The 17,396-nt window shown below is 33.4% G+C and overlaps 9 protein-coding genes across 9 annotated transcripts; 2 read left to right on the plus strand and 7 right to left on the minus strand.

Moving 5' to 3' along the window:
- Positions 1 to 130: 130 nt before the first annotated feature.
- Positions 131 to 2,035, minus strand: NAEGRDRAFT_69397 (uncharacterized protein; the record flags this gene model as incomplete). The annotated part of the gene is made up of 1 exon (XM_002675389.1): positions 131 to 2,035. One exon carries the CDS (start codon positions 2,033 to 2,035, stop codon positions 131 to 133), a length of 1,905 nt encoding a protein of 634 aa, XP_002675435.1.
- Positions 2,036 to 2,080: 45 nt separating this feature from the next.
- On the minus strand, positions 2,081 to 3,461 carry NAEGRDRAFT_58488 (Shwachman-Bodian-Diamond syndrome protein; the record flags this gene model as incomplete). Its single annotated transcript, XM_002675390.1, has 1 exon — positions 2,081 to 3,461. The coding sequence occupies one exon, from the start codon at positions 3,459 to 3,461 to the stop codon at positions 2,100 to 2,102; it is 1,362 nt and encodes a 453-aa protein (XP_002675436.1). The 3' UTR covers positions 2,081 to 2,099.
- A 771-nt stretch (positions 3,462 to 4,232) lies between these two features.
- NAEGRDRAFT_80309 (eukaryotic translation initiation factor 4E) lies at positions 4,233 to 5,165 on the plus strand. Its single transcript, XM_002675297.1, has one exon. The coding sequence runs from the start codon at positions 4,471 to 4,473 to the stop codon at positions 5,143 to 5,145; it is 675 nt and encodes a 224-aa protein (XP_002675343.1). The 5' UTR covers positions 4,233 to 4,470; the 3' UTR covers positions 5,146 to 5,165.
- A 63-nt stretch (positions 5,166 to 5,228) lies between these two features.
- Positions 5,229 to 6,491, minus strand: NAEGRDRAFT_50297 (uncharacterized protein; the record flags this gene model as incomplete). The annotated part of the gene is made up of 1 exon (XM_002675391.1): positions 5,229 to 6,491. The coding sequence occupies one exon, from the start codon at positions 6,489 to 6,491 to the stop codon at positions 5,229 to 5,231; it is 1,263 nt and encodes a 420-aa protein (XP_002675437.1).
- A 366-nt stretch (positions 6,492 to 6,857) lies between these two features.
- Positions 6,858 to 8,807, minus strand: NAEGRDRAFT_69401 (uncharacterized protein; the record flags this gene model as incomplete). The annotated part of the gene is made up of 1 exon (XM_002675392.1): positions 6,858 to 8,807. The coding sequence occupies one exon, from the start codon at positions 8,805 to 8,807 to the stop codon at positions 6,858 to 6,860; it is 1,950 nt and encodes a 649-aa protein (XP_002675438.1).
- Positions 8,808 to 9,252: 445 nt separating this feature from the next.
- Positions 9,253 to 10,895, minus strand: NAEGRDRAFT_69402 (uncharacterized protein; the record flags this gene model as incomplete). Its single annotated transcript, XM_002675393.1, has 4 exons — positions 9,253 to 9,372; positions 9,428 to 9,840; positions 9,893 to 10,083; positions 10,582 to 10,895. The coding sequence occupies 4 exons, from the start codon at positions 10,893 to 10,895 to the stop codon at positions 9,253 to 9,255; spliced, it is 1,038 nt and encodes a 345-aa protein (XP_002675439.1).
- A 145-nt stretch (positions 10,896 to 11,040) lies between these two features.
- On the minus strand, positions 11,041 to 14,375 carry NAEGRDRAFT_69403 (uncharacterized protein; the record flags this gene model as incomplete). The annotated part of the gene is made up of 2 exons (XM_002675394.1): positions 11,041 to 13,683; positions 13,728 to 14,375. The coding sequence occupies 2 exons, from the start codon at positions 14,373 to 14,375 to the stop codon at positions 11,041 to 11,043; spliced, it is 3,291 nt and encodes a 1,096-aa protein (XP_002675440.1).
- Positions 14,376 to 14,569: 194 nt separating this feature from the next.
- On the minus strand, positions 14,570 to 15,755 carry NAEGRDRAFT_58490 (uncharacterized protein). Its single transcript, XM_002675395.1, has one exon. The coding sequence runs from the start codon at positions 15,609 to 15,611 to the stop codon at positions 14,604 to 14,606; it is 1,008 nt and encodes a 335-aa protein (XP_002675441.1). The 5' UTR covers positions 15,612 to 15,755; the 3' UTR covers positions 14,570 to 14,603.
- A 353-nt stretch (positions 15,756 to 16,108) lies between these two features.
- NAEGRDRAFT_69405 (uncharacterized protein) lies at positions 16,109 to 17,234 on the plus strand (the record flags this gene model as incomplete). Its single annotated transcript, XM_002675298.1, has 2 exons — positions 16,109 to 16,229; positions 16,330 to 17,234. The coding sequence occupies 2 exons, from the start codon at positions 16,109 to 16,111 to the stop codon at positions 17,232 to 17,234; spliced, it is 1,026 nt and encodes a 341-aa protein (XP_002675344.1).
- Positions 17,235 to 17,396: the final 162 nt, after the last annotated feature.

Here is a 17,396-nt window from a genome sequence, read left to right on the forward strand (position 1 = left end):
TGTGATCTCACTTTTCCGTATGGAACTAGACTCATCAAAATGTTTTTTTTTAATTTTATTGTAAACTCTGAATGTTTAGTGATGTGTGCTCTAAAATTATCAATAAAGGTAACTGGCAGTGTTGTATTTTCTATTCTTCAAATAGCAACAATTCAATGAAAATGAAAAAGGCACCCACAAGAATGACAAGTGGTGTGATTATCAATCCAAATTTGAGGAATGTGAAATAATTAATCTGCTTACTAGTAATACCATTCTGTCTCAAAATACTCAAAAACATAATACCTGCCAATGCACCGAATAAGGTAATGTTGGCTCCAAAGTTAGATCCCAAAATGAGACTAAACATTGATCCTTTTCTTTGCAATGGAGAAAGAATCTTGTACTCCTTACTTGAAATTACACTTGTGAAAAGAATAGTCATTGGTTGATTGTTAATAATGTTACAAGAGATGGCTGACAGGTAGCTCATTACCAAGGTAGTAACTGCAAGAGAACGAACTGTAGGTTTCTGATCTAGTGGATTATTAGCACCAGAAAGAGAAACAATCAATTCAGCTGCTCTCTTAGCCAATAGATCTGTCCATCCATAATAATTCAACAATTGCACGATTGTAAACATGGACAAGATGAATGGAATAATTTTCCATGGCAATCTCTTCAATACTTTCCAAATACTACTCTCAAATACTTTCACTGTTCCTCTTCTCTTCTTGATAAATTGAATTGTATCCATTATAACATCGTAGATGAGTGAAAATCCAAAGAATGAGCAAGTGACAATCCATGGAGGGATGGTGTCTCCAGATTCTCCAAACTTGATCAGGGAAGTCACACTCAATGTCACTAAACACAACAATAAGGCAATTGATTTGATAATGGCTGCCTTGATGTCCAAATCATTTTTCTTTTCTTCTCCTTGACCTATTAAACTTGATTTGTCTTCATTGGATAATTGTTGAGCTACCACTTGATCTATAGTTGGATTTTCCTCCTCAATCGAAGTAGTATTCTCTTCTGGAACTGTTTCTTTCCCAGCAGGTTCTGAGTTTTGACTTTCAACTTCAATCTTTGTTGGAATTGAACTGAAAAAGTAAACATAAAGCAATACGAAACAAACAATTCCAGAAGCAGTTGCTGGAATAGCCATCCATTTAGAGTAAACCAAAAAATTCAAATCATATGCCAAGGCCACAATGACATTTGTTGGATTTCCAATTTCCAAAATTACACTCCAAACATTTGCCAAAAAGAATTGAGAAATCACATACGGAGTTGGATCCAAATTCTTACTACACGAACACATATAACAGCAAATAGGTGTCAATGTCAAAATCACAATATCATTCGATGTAAAAATTGTCAAAACACTTGCAAATAATGAAAACCAAATAAACAGTTTGTGTCCATTATAATTTGATTTTTTGATAATCCAATTGGCAATAAAACTGAATAATCCAGTAATATCCAATGAAACACAAACATATGACAATGACATGAACAATAACAAGATACTGTATGGTTGCAAATGTTGTCCAGGAGCTCCAATTAACCCAATTTTCATATTATCCCAATCCAATGTTCCACTAATTAATAAAACAATAAATGCAATAATCGAAGCCAAACTCAAATCCAAATCAACATGATAGAATTTTGATTGGGAAAGAAGAGATGTGAAGGAATGAGTAGGTCCACTACTGTTAGCAATGGTTCTGTTTGTTGTTGATTCCTCTACTTCTTCTTCCTGTTGAATATTAGTATTATTATTATTGGAAGAGGGTTCTCTTTTCACATATCGATACCATGTCTTGATGGTTGAAAGAGTTGGGAATATCGGAATGGAAGGAGAGGCAATAATAAATATAATATCAATGATGAAAACGATTAGACAAAACCATGAGTGGAATATATAGGTTGGATTGTTATGGTCATTATCATCACTGCTTGTATGATCACTGGTTTGTGATGTAGTGATGGTGGTTAGAAATTCACTTCCAATTATTGGTGAAAGCAAAGTTTGTTGGTGTGAAAACATTTTTTTGTAAAATGATTATTTAAAATATAAAGAAATATATTGGTTGAGTAGAATTTAAACATGTTTATTCGTCGTCTTGCTCATCGTCTTCTTGTGTTGAGGTACTTGATTGTTTGGCGAATTTCTTTGCCTTCTTCTTTTCCTTTTTAGATTGTTTCTTATTGGAGGAGGTTTGGACTAATTCTTCATCTGAATCATTATTTACATTGGATGATGGTTCTTGATCTTCATCTGAATGAGAAGAGGCCTTCTTATTGGATGTTGGTGCTTTCTTAGCAGCTGTCTTTTTTGGTTTCTCTTCCTCTTCATCGTCTTCAATGGTGGCAGCAGCTTCATCATCAGAATCATCTTGTTGAGTTTGCTTCTTCTTGGCCTTCTTCTTTTCCTTTTTGGATTGTTTCTTGTTGGAACTTGAGATTAATTGCTCTTCGTCACTTTCATCCTTAGTAGTGGTGGTTTTTTCTGGCTTTTCATCATCACTTTCATTCTTGTTGGACTTTTTGTTCTTTTTGGTTGGTTTCTTCTTGGAATCTTCAGACTTTTTCTTGCTCTTCTTTGATGTTTCCTCTTCTTCCTCATTGTCAGAATTTTCCACTGTAGAATGGTGAATTGGTTTCTTTTCAGATTCATCTTGCTTATCATCCAATTCATCAATGGTTGTATCACCTTCCTCAGAGACAGTTGTATCCAAAACTTGAACTTCTCCATCTTCTTCATCAACAATATCAAAAATGTGACGATAGAGACCTGGATCAATTCTACAAATAATGTTTGCAGTTTCAGTCTCTGGTGAATAATCGTCTTGTTCAAATTTAACTTGTTCTTCTTCCTTATTGGCAGTCTTGAAGAGTTGTCTCAATTTTTTAATATTTTCCTTGCCACTTAGTGTCAACTTTACACGCATATGGGCCTTTTCAATTGGAATTTTCCTCTTTAACTTTGAGATGGCCTCCAAAGCTTGTTGTTTAGTACTCTTGCTTGGTTTTACAGAAAAGTGAATTTGTTCTTTCAGAGCTCTTTCAATAACTCCTCCAGGATATGGTCTTTGTGTATCAGGATTTATACACTTATTCGTAATAATTGTAACTATATCCTTAAACATTGATTCGTACATTTCCTCTCTTTCCTTAGTACTCACTTGTAATTCACCATCTTGTAAAATCTTTTTACAAACTTCCTTTGTATCACTAGTTCCAAAATACTTTTGAAGATCAGTCTTCTTTGCAGCTTCTCCTTTAGAAACATTTGTAAAAACTGTATCAATTTGAACAACTTCTGACAAATCCTTTTCAATTCCCTTTCTCCATGAAACGACACTGTTTTTATAACAAGCAATTTCAAAAACTGCTTTTTGAATTTTCATCCTCACCACAGCAACGTTGGTGTGTAAGATTTGATTTACAGGTGTTTTTACAGCTCGGGACATTTTCCTAGTAATTAATTAATTAATAATAATAATATTCAATATTCAATAAATAAAATTCAAAATCGGATCCGACAATACTAATATTTTATACTGTGTCGATATTTAAAATCCTCTCTGATGATAGAGCGTGTTGTAAAATCAAAAAAAAAACAAGTGTTTGATGCCTTGTTGTTGATTAATTTTTTTTGAAGATTTATTTTTAAACTTTGAGTTTCAAATTTGATGTTGAGATAAATTGTTGAGTTTTTGTGTGATTGAGTTCATAAAGATTCAAACTTGAGCTAGAAGTGGTGAAATAATTTTATTGAATGAAAGGTTTTGAAAATTTTTTGTTTGGAAATGATTCAAGGTTTATTAACATTTCATACTGAGAATTATTTAAATTTTTGGCATTGTCATTCTTATTGAGTACCATCAGGATATTGATACACGACCATCAAACAAGCAAACCAAACAGAATTCGTCCATGGATTATCCTAAACAATCAAAATCAAAGGTTTGTTATTGGAATAAGGCTTGGCGAAATAAATTTATGTATTTTTTTGTTGTTTTTGACTGAAAATTTTTGTCTACAAAAAAGGAAAAGAAGATTTTTGCAATAAATTTAATCAATAATATTGATGTTTAATTATTAACATTTGGAGGGAGTTTGTTATGGTGAAGGCGCTATTCAATGACCACCCATCCATCAATTATTTGATTTAATTCAATTTTGTTAATAAAAACAAGCACCTGGCTAGGAATTGATGTTGTAAAAAAAATAGCCACACATTCCCCTTACCGAAAATCCCATCGTTTTTTTCTCGCTTCAATTAGCAAGTTTGCAGAAGAATTCATACACACAACGACGACGGATTATTGTAGTAGTAATAATTTATACTATCTAGACGCACACACACAGTAGAAAATAACAATAATCGCTTATCTTATTTTTATATAGGTAACGAAGAATATTGATCATCATCATCTAACCGAAGAAGAACAACAACCAAATAATTAATTTATTAAAATGTCATCATCAACATCACAATCACCAATGGATGAAACCATGAATGATGAAGAATTTTTCGAAGAACCAAACGTACAAGAGGAAGAACACAAAAAGACCAAGGTTAAGCCTAAAGCATTGAAGAGCAAGTGGAGATTTTGGCATGAAAAAATTGGTACCCAAGACGCTTGGAAGAGTTTAGATCACTTGGTTGATTTGTGTGAATTTGGAACTGTTCAAGAATTTTGGAGTTGTTTTAATAATTTACCAGCCATCACTCACCTCAAAGTTAAGGAATCTTTCCACTTGATGAAGAATTTGAACGGCCCAAATGATAATACATCAAAGGTTGCTAACTTGACCATTTGTCCTGCTTGGGAAGATCCTAACAATGTTAATGGTGGTGAATGGATTTTCCGTACTTCCAAAGATGTTTCTGATATCGTATGGAGAGAATTGGTTTTGGCTGTTATCGGAGAACAATACCACTCTGCATTGCAACCAGGTGATGAAATTTGTGGTTTGAGTGTTTCTCAAAGACCAACAGATAACATTTTCAGAATTTGGAATATGAAATGTGGAACTGAAGTAGACCAGAAAAAGATTTATGAAAGAACAATTGAAATTTTGACTGAACAAGTGAAAGAAATTGCTTCAATCATACAAACACCATACTATAGAAAGCATAAGGAATAAATATTTTACAACTTGATTTTATTCTTAGGGTTTTGGTATTTATAATTTAAATAAGGTTAATGGTGGCGAAATATAGTTCTACTTTAGTAGGTTCTTCTGTGAATAATTTGTGGTCCATAGTCATTGTAATCAGTTTTCTTAATCCACATTGAGCTGAATGAAGAAAGTGATGAAAGAACAGATGCACCATACCAAACAGCGTTAGAAGGATCTTTGGTTTCAACAAGACTGACAATTGTACTGGTTGTTGAAACTTCTTGAACTTCTATTCTCAATCTCTCAGCAAATGAGTTAATGCATGCAGTACCACCACAAACAATAATATTTGAGAACATTTCCTTCTTTGTATCAAATTCACATTGATTAGCACAATCGTGCAGAATATGTTGAATTCCTGGAATTTCAAATTCTCTTCCTGGGAGATGAACAGATGGATTAAAGAATATTTCTGTTGGTAAAAATCTTTCCTTTTGGCCAACAGAAACTTTTTTACCATCTGGTAATGTATAATCCTTATAATAGCTCACTTGATTGGCAGCACTCTTTGCTTTGGATTTCTTCTTGTCTGTTGTTTCGGCTTCTGAAGCTCCATTCAAAAGACTGTCCTCGGTTTTTTGTTTCAATTCTTGTGATAATTTCATTTGCTTGTGATATTCATAACCAGATGTGTAAACTAGCTTTCTTTTGATTTGTTCAATTACATTGGCATTAAATACAGTATTAAATTCATCAGGAGTCATGGAAGAAAATTCAGTATTAATCTTTAGAGTTTTTTGTGGTGCATCACCTTCGGAAGTGTCCATACTATTGTTACTATGTAATAATTGTTTTTGGAGAAGTGTTTTAAGATATTCATTAGCATGTTTTCCTCCTATATTTACAAAATCAGCTGCATGTGGGAAAGCCAATCCTTCATAAATTGGTGTAAATCTAGTTTGCTCATATCCAACATCGCACACTATACCAGTAATTTTTCCGCAACTATAAAGAGCCAAAAGACCTTGATTAGCAATAAAAAGGCCTGGTATTTCATATTGTTCAAACATGTGTTGTGTAATTCTTTCCGAATGTAATTTTGGAGCAAGAGTATGTTCAGACATGATGACAGACATATCAGTGGCTGGTCCATCCAACATATCACCTTTTAGCATAGCCTTGTTAAATCCGTAACGCCAAACTCTGTCCATGGCATCAAAATTATTGATCAATCCTCTCTTCATTGGTGATTGATCATTATAAAAAAAGGCAGGATCTTGAGTTTGATAGATATCAAGTGGAGCATCCTCACCAGACAAACCTATACGTGTCTCGTAGGTACCATTATCAATCACTACCGATTTGCTCATTTTTTTTAATAATAAATAAAATTTTTATTTTTTTATAAATGATTTTGTGATGGCCAATAAGAAATAAACAAACAACACAAATTGCTTCCGATTCTTTGGGAATCAATGAATTTATCATTTCATAAATTGATATGTGGAGAGTCGGTCCTATTGCATGTCTTTTATCAGACGGAAAATGATTTTTATTTTAAAACCCTAACTTGATTCGAGTATTTGCAAAATCAGAGAACTTGAAGGTTGAGAATAGCCGATAATCAATGCGGGGATGAGTTTGGCTGGTGCTGAATGCAGCCTTCAAAGCTGTAGCTACTGTTCGGTAGAGAGGATCGATTCCTCCTTTCCCGCGTACTGTCTTTTTACTTTTTCCTAGTAGTAATGGTCCAAATATTCTGGATAGTGGATTGGAATGGGATGATCTGGAGCATAAGTGATGCCAGAAATGACATGGGTTAAGGCATTCATACTTTTGATATCAAGCATTTTGATTTTCAAATTTCGTTCTGGACAGTTCAATAAATGTTCTTCCAAATCTTGTGTTGTACATTCTGTTTTACAACATGGACAAGTGGCTAGAGTCCTTACTGTCTTCTTATGGACAATATCAGAAAGGGTGTGAAAATCTTTAAAGTGCTGAGGAATGGCATGTCTTGGCAATGTTTTAAAACATCCAGGACAAATAACTTTAGAGTTTTGTAGAGCTAATTTGAAGGACTTGCGTTGCTCAATAATTGTATTAATATCTTGGTCGTAATCAATCTCAGGCAGAGAGCTATCATTTTCAATAATTGGTTTGAATTTGAAATCGATTTGTGGAATTGTTTTAAGTTTGGTGATGGTCTCTTGCGACATTAAAGGTAATCTCTTCAATGAAACCCAACACTTTCTCGATGTATCATCAAGAACTGCAATCAGGAGACTTTCATTTTCAAAAACGTCCATATATGGGAATTCAAATAGTATTTTGGTTAGTTTCTTATTTCTCAAGAGAGTGGAAATTAATTCAAAGTAACTGGATTCATATTGTTTCTTATGTTCATAAAATGAAATCTTAATTGTTGTCAGATTGGACAATCTCGACAATGCATTTTTAACAAGGAGTGCATCTTTTGATATTACATTTTCCAATACCAGATTTTTCACATTTTCACATCCTTCAATAAGTGAATTCAGCTTAATTTTAGAGCATGCATCTCCTATTTTTCTAAGATAAAGATCCTCAATCCTGCTTCCCAAACCCGAAAAATCAAGTGCACAAGACCTTCCAAACAATGTGATGAATCCAAATCCCAATGTTAATCGTTTCAGCCTTGGACTGTATCTAATATAGTCACAGAGTTTATCCAGTGCTTCTTGAACTTCGCTCATTTGAATTGTGGAATAGATATCATTTGGATAAATGTTAATTTCAACTGATTCATGGTCCTTATCTATGACAACTTTGGAAAATAATGAATTAAAATCTCTGACGCTCATATCTGGTAGTCTGATACTCTTGCATGAGGTATAGAAAATTTCAGAGTCTACTGGAAATAGATCAGTATATTCGGAAGAATAATTTCCAAACGGAACAAACCCATCTGTAAAAAACGAATAATGGAAGTGGCATGAATTGTTGAAATACTCAACCAGAGAATTATCAACAACTACAATTTTGGCATTACATATTAAATCAGTCAGGTATCTTTGTGCTGAAATATTCGATAAGGACACCATCTGCACATCCTTACAAACCTCTGCAAGTAATTTAAACGTATCTGAATCTACTAGTTCATTGAGCATGTCAAAGCATGAACTCAGTGATGATTCAGAAAGTGTCAACCGTCTAAGAGCTGGCTCTGATAAACTGTTTGGAAAATAGCTGTCAAAATTAGCCAACCTCTTACAGAACTCTTCAGTTTCTCTCTGTGATCTATTTGCAATAAAGACATTATCATTATTTCCTTGTATATTCTTCAAAAATCCAAATTGTTTCCTACAAATTACATCCCCAACTTGTCCATTCATGAATAAATGTTTAATTGTCATTCCATTTGCTTTCACAAATTTAATCACATATCTAATGAAGGGAAGCAAATTTAATTGAACATTATTATTAAAATCATCATGAATATTTGTCAATGGCTTGTTGGTTGTATGTTCTTGGTCATTCAACTCAACATTCGGATACAAATGAAGAGTTTGCAATTTTTCAATAATCAATCGTCTCCAAACCGAGCATACATGAGGAATCACTCTTATTAATTGATGAAAATCAATAAATGGAAACAATCGATAGAAAGCAACCTCTTCCGGCACTTGATCATGAAAATTAATCATTTTTTTAAATTAATTAATTATTATTTGGATGGAACTTATGAACTTTAATTGATGGAAGAATATTAATATATTTAAAATAATATTAAAAAATTAATAATATTTAAATATATTAAATTAAAAAAAATATGACAAATCAATCATACAGACAAGCTATTGGAAATTTGTGGTCCATGATAAAATATGTGATTGTACTTATTTTGGAAAAGGATCCATTCAAATTCTATACCTTGTTTACTTTGCCAGTATTGACAATCTTGTCGGTTCAAAATATTAGAATGACACGACAATTATCAAGACAAACAGCAAGAGCCATTGAATCAATTTAAAGAAGGGTTTATTCCGATGATGAAAATTAGAAAATCAAAATTTAAATGGTGGTGAGGGAAAATAGATTGGAGAATCAACTATTTACAAATGGTTAAGTTTATGCAAGGTAAAAATTGGATTACTTTTTAGAGAGGAATATTTCGAGTCGTCTTTTGATGTCTCCATAAATTTCATCATTGCTATCAATTCTGGTTTGATATTCGGTATGAGGAACTGTTTTAGCTACTTGTCTCAATTTCTATGGGAATAATTATATGATGAATATAGAATTATTATTAAGGATTTGTACTTACAGACATGCTCAAATACGAAATTTGATCAGTGACCATATTAATGAACCAATAAGGAACGTAGGAAAGTTTTGGATCGACACTTCCAACAATTTGAACAAATGTTTCCTCTGGAGAAACATACTTTACAAGGAAGCTAGCATATTCACATTCTGCACAGACATTATCCTGACTGACGTAGCTCCCAATTTTATCCTTATACTCTGGATGAGTCGCTGGTGTAATTCCCTGTACAGACACCATAATGGATCCATCACTTTCCAATCTATCAATTGCAAATGCATACGAAATCAAATCTCTAGGACTGAATGGCCAAGGTAAATTGAATGAAAAATAGGACAGGAATCGATATTTACCAAACTTGTGAATGACCAAAGAATCTCTCATCGATGGAACCCAAGATTTGTATAAATCGACTAATATCCAATAATATTATTTAGATAATTATCCAAAATGATTCAGACATACCCTCATAGAAGATTGAAAGAACCTGAAACATGGATGCATGAATTGTTCCCTCAACTTTTACGGCATGCATTCCACTTCCTCGATCCTTATAAAAACTTTTCATACTCTCCTTTTCAACGCACAACTTCCACTCATTATGTGTTTCAAATTCTCCAATAATAAATTCTGCAAATCTACCATCATGAATTATTCTTCTGATAGATTGTTGCTCCTGATTTTGGAATTGCATTCACTGCCTCTTCCAATTTGTCTTTGTTTTCCAATAGGTGACCATACTTTTCCTTCAATAATTTAAAACTCTCCAACATTTTGTCCTTCTCCGATAAGTTTAATACTTGAGCAATGTCTTCAGTGGAAAAACATGAAGTGTCGTTGTCAGCCATTTTTATTTTGGATTTTAATCAGAATTTGCATTATCTGGGTTGATTTAAATTTCTTTGTTGTTCAAATGAAACTGCAACTGGCAGTGAGAAATGTAACGTTCGATATTAATGATTAATATTAATACATATCAGAATTATTCAATCATTGTTGAGCTCTTTCTTTTCCTTTTCCAATTTTCTTGTTAATAATTTCAATTCCTTTTTGAGTTTTTTCTTTTTTTCTTCTTTCAAAAGCTTTTTTTGCTCCTTCTTTCTCTTCTTGTTGATTTTCTCCAATTTTCTAAAACAAGATGGACAAAGACAAACCTTGACAGGCACTGTTTGACTTCACCATTTTCCTTATATGAAAAATTGAGAAGTGAGCTTTGTAATTCTTCCTTTTCTTCACAATTCAATGCTGCACAAATGAGATCTCCCTTGCTTCTTAAAACTTCTGATTCTGTTCTCCAGCGCAGCCCAATTTTACCCTCCTTATATTTACTCAAATCGGCAATTGCATAATCCCTAAATAATTTCCTTTCATACTCCTTGGCTAAATTTTCTCCGTATTCATTGGGTTCCACATCCACATCCTCTTCCGAATTTCTAATAAATTGATAATGTTTTTTTAATAATTGCATATCGTTTTGATAGGTCGGAGCTGATGATGCCTCTGGCAGCCTATTCTTTTTTAAAAACTCCTCTCGTCTTGTGTTGTGCATTTTTTTGTAAAGTTGAATAATTATTGAAAGTGATAATTGTTAATTGTTGGACATTTTCATTGTTTTATTTGTGGTCTAACTTTTGTTTCATCATATCAATGAGCATATCAGAGTATTTCTCCAAAATATCCTTCGTTGAAGCTGCATTAATTTGCCAAGCTTTAGAAGAAAATGTAGCAGACATATTCTGCAGCAGTTTTGCAATAGCTTCTTTTGATTTGTTGATGGCTTCTACGTCCTTATTTTCTGAGTTATCCATATGGTCAATTATTGAGAGAGCATGAGTAAAAGAATGGGAAATTTGGTTGAGTTTAAGTACAAGGGTTAGTGGAATATCAGACATGTTTGGAATACTTTCAGTGAGATTAATTCTAGATGTGGTCAAATCGTTAGATGGTAATGTTGGTTGATTTGATGAGGCAGTAGTTGTGGTAGTTGTAGGGATTGAATGGTTATTGATTGTGGTGGAAGATGATGCTGTTGAGGAACTTTGGGTAGATGAAGGTTGGAGAGGTGGAAGATGATTGGTTTTTGGGAGTGGTTTTGGAGGCTGCTTTGATGGTTGACCAATGGCCTTTTTCAAAAATTGTGAGGTGACACTAATTCTTCCATCACCCAAAGGTGCTTCGAAAGGAGCAGAAAGACTTTCAAAATTCTTCATTAAGAAATCCTCTTGTACCTTTGGTTTTTCAGGAGGTTCCATTTCAAGCTTAATTACTGCAGTCTTTTCATCTTCATCATCTGACTCTTGTACGAGCTTGTCTTGAGATACCTTGTTGGCTGCCCTCACTAGGAAATCTGGAGATTGTTCAGTATTGAAATAGACTACATCTTCCTCTACTGGATCGTCTGCTTCGTCATTAGAACTTGTTTCATCCTCTATAGCAGCTAATTTAAATTCTTTCTCATCTGCTCTATCTAACCATTTACTATTCTGAGGCTTTGATTCTACAGAGTTTAGGATTGCATTGATTTCATCACTTGTTTTGGTTTTCTTTTGTTTTGCCCATAATGGTAGTAATGTATCACGTGTTGATAACTCGACAGTGTGTTGAGGACTTTCAGGCATGAGATTTTTTGGTAATATGCTTTCGAATGGCTTATTCTTATTCAAAAGTTTGGTAATGTTAGGGGAGAGTCTCCACACAAAAATACATCCATCCCCTGATACTGAGATGATTCTTTTAGAGTCTTTGGAAAATTTTACACCAGTTATGATTTCTGAATGACCACATACTCTCGATAAGCATTCACCTGTCTGCAAGTTGTAAAGCCTGATATATTTATCAGCAGAGCTGATAACAGCAAACTCTCCAGAATAGTCGCAACAAACTCTGATAGGTTCAGCTGATGGAAGATAGCTGTCAGCGGTTGATCTAGTGTCAACCTTAAAGCTTTGTTTAGATTTGCACTTGTCTAACTCCCAAACACTAATCTTCTTATCCTGTCCAACTGATACAATTTCGTTTGTCTTGCTTACATCCAAATCAAAAATGGTTCCATTCGATTGACTATTTTGATATCTTCTGAAAGTATATTCACCATTTGGATCTCTTTCAATCTTTCTAAATACAATAGATTTATCAGCACTGCAGCTGATAAGATATCTGAAATTTTCATCCTTTGTAAATCTCACAGAAGTAACAGATGCCGTATGATCATCAAGGGAGGTTACCAATTTGAATAAGGAATTCTTGTATTGGAAAATGTGAATAAGTCTATCTCTGCTACTTGTAGCAAATAGGATATCTGTAGAATCTTCAGGGTTCACACTAAAATCCATAGATAAAATTTCAGAGTCGTGAGCTACTTCAGAATATTCAATGGAAAAGTTTGTTGTTTGAAATATTTTGAGAACACCTTGTCTACTTCCGCAACCTATAAGATTACCATCCTCAGAAAACCTCACACTTCTTATTCCTTGTTCTCCATTAGGATTTGAAGGTTTATCCTCAATTGCGTGTAGCAAGTCCTTACAGAAAACATTTTTAGAAATGAAAGACTCTCCTCTTTCAATCTTTTCAGTGAGAGAAGTACTAGCTTCCACATTCCAAACTCTAACAGTATTATCACTCGAACAAGTAACAAATGATCCATGAGGTAAAAGTGAATTATTTTCAGGAAATAGATCAATATCCCAAATAGAATCACTGTGAGAAAGGAAACTTCTGTACTTGGCTATTCTTTGCAAATTACTAATGTCCCAAATAAAGAAGGATCTGTCACTGTAGACTGCACATACCTGTCGTGAATCAAGAAGTCTGCAAGCCACACAATTAATATCGTTTGAGTAGGACATTCCAGTGGTTAGTGGTGGTTTTGGTAATGTGCATTTGAATTTAAGGCTGGTTGGCTCAAACAGACGAACTGTTCCATTTGCACATCCACAACAAATAATATCTTCATTGACACTAAGCGAGAATGCTGCTTTAACTTTCATATCCAGCCATTTAAGAATCTGTCTATTTTCGTTTAGTAAACACAAAATTCCATCCGAATTAACTGTATACACCCCAGTTGACCCATCCTTGTGTTTCACTATATCAACACTAACAAAATTAGATTCCTTAAAATTCCCCAGAATACACCTAGATGTTTTTACCTCCATACTACCATTTGGTTGTTGTTCAATTTGATGATATTTTACAAACTTGTCTCCAACTGTTACAAAAAATGCTCCATCATGTGAAAATGCAACATCATTGGTCTTTGGAATATCAGTAAATCTAATTATTCGAATTGAATACTTACCTTTCTAATATTTTTGATAGTATGTACAAGACTTCCTTTTTGAGAAGAAGCAGAAGATAATGTTGAAGCGTTAACACTTTGATTCATATTGGCAGAGAGATCCCACAACTTGATGGTACCATCATTTTCATCCCCAACACTGACAATATATTTTGCATCATTTGAAAATGCTAAAGAAGTAATTCCATATGAATGATTATCTTTCTTGAGCTCTATAGTTTTCTTTCCTGTTAAAACATCCCATATTACAATAGATGGTTTTGATCCTTTTTCACCTGCTGCCAATAGTTTCCCATTCCTACTGAATTGAAGACAAGAGAAGGTTTTGTTTGATGATGAATTTTGTAAGAATTGATATTGTTTGTTCTTTCTTGGATTGTAGCAAACTACCACATTTGCCGAACAATAGGCAACATATTTTGTTTGTGGATGAACTGAAAGCTTTGAATTAGAGTCGGTTGTTAAACCAATAATTTTTTCCAAAGTTATTCTAGAGCCACCCGATTGTGATGGTTGTGAATTTGATGATGCAGCTACACTTTGTTTTCGCTTCTTTGATGATTGACTAATGGATCCGCTACCACTTTGTGTGATCGTTCGTTTCAGAGAGGTTGGAGTGGCAGAAGGATGCGGTTGAGGACCAATCATGATTTTTTTTAAAGTTGTTTTTTATTTAAATTTTGGCGCCAACTTTTTTAACGAATGGATTGCATTCAAAATTGTTGAAAATATCAAGTTCTGCATTTAGCATAGGAGATTGGAATTCAAACCAGCACCATTCGAATGAAAACTTTTTAATTGGAAATATTTCACAATTTGTTTAAAAAATATTAAATTACAAATAAGAATAATAAAAAAATATTATATTGAAATAGATTACATGTTAGTTGATTGATAAGATTTGTTATCCTTCTTTCTTTCTTCCAAAAGACATTCAACATAGGCCTGAAGAGTACGAGAAATATCTCTACCATGTGGAGTAGCAAATTGGAACTTTTGTTTGGACAAGACTCCTGAAACGAAAGCAAAAGCATTTCTCTTATAGGCCCATGAATAGATATCTGAATAACGTTGAGTAAGAATTGGTTCCTTGGTTCCTAACTTTAACAATTGAATTCCATTAGAATTGACTGCAAGAATAACTTGATCAGGTAAATTTGCTTGATCCTTATTAACAGTTTGTACAGTCCAGAAAGTACTTCCATAAAAACTCCAATTACGAACATAATTCAAGTAGTGCAACATGGCATCTTCCTTCTTTAAACCAATCAAACGAGCATGTTCTTGGAAGACATCCTTTTCCCAATCTTCTAATTTACGATTTGATTGAAGGAGAGGAGCAGGAATAAAACGACCAATCTTATCCTTCAAAAAACCTTGAATGTGTTTCTTCTTATTGTGATCACCAAAAGTAACTTGCATATTAAGACCAGCTAATTCAATAGCAGCCGATTGACTACATGGATAAGTACCATCTCGAACATCAGCAACAGCTTGAATAAAACTATAATTCAAAAACTTTTCTTGTTCACGTGGAATTGCCTTGTGCTTTAAAAAGACTCTTCTCTTGAATACTAATTTAGAGTCCTTCTCCCAGTCTTTCTTTAATTTTTCCCATTCTTGTTTATCATTCACATACTTTTGAAAGTCTGCATCAGAACCAACAGTTTCATAGACCATCAATTTGCACGGTTGTTCATCATCATCTAAACATCTACACTCTCCGTTCTTGTAGAAAAAGAGCGCAAAAGTTTCACGTTGTTCCAATTCAATCTTATCAGCGACAACAATTGATAAATCACGAGCACTGATGGTTGGACTAACGGCAATGGTTTTGAAGGAATCATCTACAAAGTAGACACGAATAACTAATTTAGAATCCATTATTGTTTGTTATTTATATATTAATATTAATAGTATGAGGATGTTAATGTTGATGGGAAATTTTGATGAAAGTGTGTTGTTGTTTTAGTAGTAAAATAAAATTGTTGTGATTATTACTAATAGGATGATGTTGGTAACACTTTGATCAATTTTTTTTGTGATGAGTTGACATTTGACAGTAAAATGACTCATCCATAGTTCTTCAAGTGACTAAACGTTATTGCCATTGTTATTTGTATGGCAAGGTGTGATCTTTATCCTTCACTGACTAAAACAACGTCTCTTTGTAAATTACATAATTCAACACTTTACAATGTTCAATAATTAAGTAAATGTTTATAATGAAATTACAAATATGAATATGCTTTGTTATTGTTACTTGTCATATTCTATTTTTATTTTAAAAAAAAATATGAAACAATTTTATGTAGGTTTTTTGGGCATGAACCTCTGATTAAGATGATCATCAATTAAAGAGTGCAGGAAATAATGCAAGTATGCAATTGGCTCGGGTTGCTGATGTGAATGATCGTCAAGTATTTAAGCCTTGTACGTTGATTGATGATCAGGAGAGAGTTTTGAGGATGTATTGTGGTCGTTCTCATGTTCTCTATGAAAGTAAGTTGTTGTCTCTTTTGAAATATTGGATCTAACTATGTATTCCGAAATTTGTTCATATTTGTGCACATTCATATTTAAATAATTATTATATATTTAGCTAGGGACGGATCTTTGATAAGTTTTGGAAGAAACGACTATGGTCAATGTTCCATTCATGAAAAGGAGGTTAATCGTCCTGTGCCAGCACTGTATAAAACCCGAACAGGTGCTGTTCAGCAAGTCAAATATCCAAAGTTTTTCTCAACTGGGTGGTTTCATTCATTGTTGGTAAAGGATGAAAGATTGTATGCTTGTGGATACTTTTCATATTCCCCAATGAGTGGTCATGTTATATTTAATGATGTGACAGATATTGTGATTAAGGTACCATTTAAAGAGATTACATTTGTGGGTTCTGGAGATCATGTTTGTACAATAGTTGTTGATAATTGTAGAATTATTCAAATGAATACGAATTTAGAGGTATATAATGTAGATAATTTGAGAGAAATATGTGCATACAAGAGTGGATTTTGCTATATTTCTACAGGTGGAGTAATATATCAACCTGAGGGTAACAATATTGTACAAGCAAAGGAATATTCGAGTTTTGGATGCTATGACTTGAGGACGACAGCAGTTGGCGGTTTTTCCTTCAAATCAAGAAAATTGGAAAAGTCTATCATTGGAACAGATGAATATTCACTGGATTGCAATGTCTACTCATCATTTTGCTCACATTTTGTCTATAATACGAAAGAGAGAAAATTATATGCGTACGGTTCCAATAGTGATCATCAACTTGGAGTAGGCACAGCAAGTGCTGCTAAAGGTTCGGAGGTTTCCTCAATTAATCAAATTCTTTCAGATAATTCCAACTGGGATATTTTAGATATTCATTCTGGATGTGATTTCACAATTATTTCAATAGGAGTTCCATACTCGAAGAATGTCATTAGATTTAAAAATAACTTATTGAAGAACGCTAATGCATCATTGCTGACTGATGTCAAGTTTCTCTAAGTATCTATATGGTTAGTGTGAAAAAGAACTTGGTTTGTAAACTATTCTTTAGCAGTGAAAACCAAATCCAGATGCAAATGGTCTGTCATTTAGTACAAAATCCTCAATTCCCCAATATATATTTTCAGATTCAAAGTGAATATTTCCAACTTCTTCAACCTT

Source organism: Naegleria gruberi, assembly GCF_000004985.1.
Source record: "Naegleria gruberi genomic scaffold NAEGRscaffold_34, whole genome shotgun sequence".
Lineage (NCBI taxonomy): Eukaryota > Heterolobosea > Eutetramitea > Acrasida > Naegleriidae > Naegleria > Naegleria gruberi.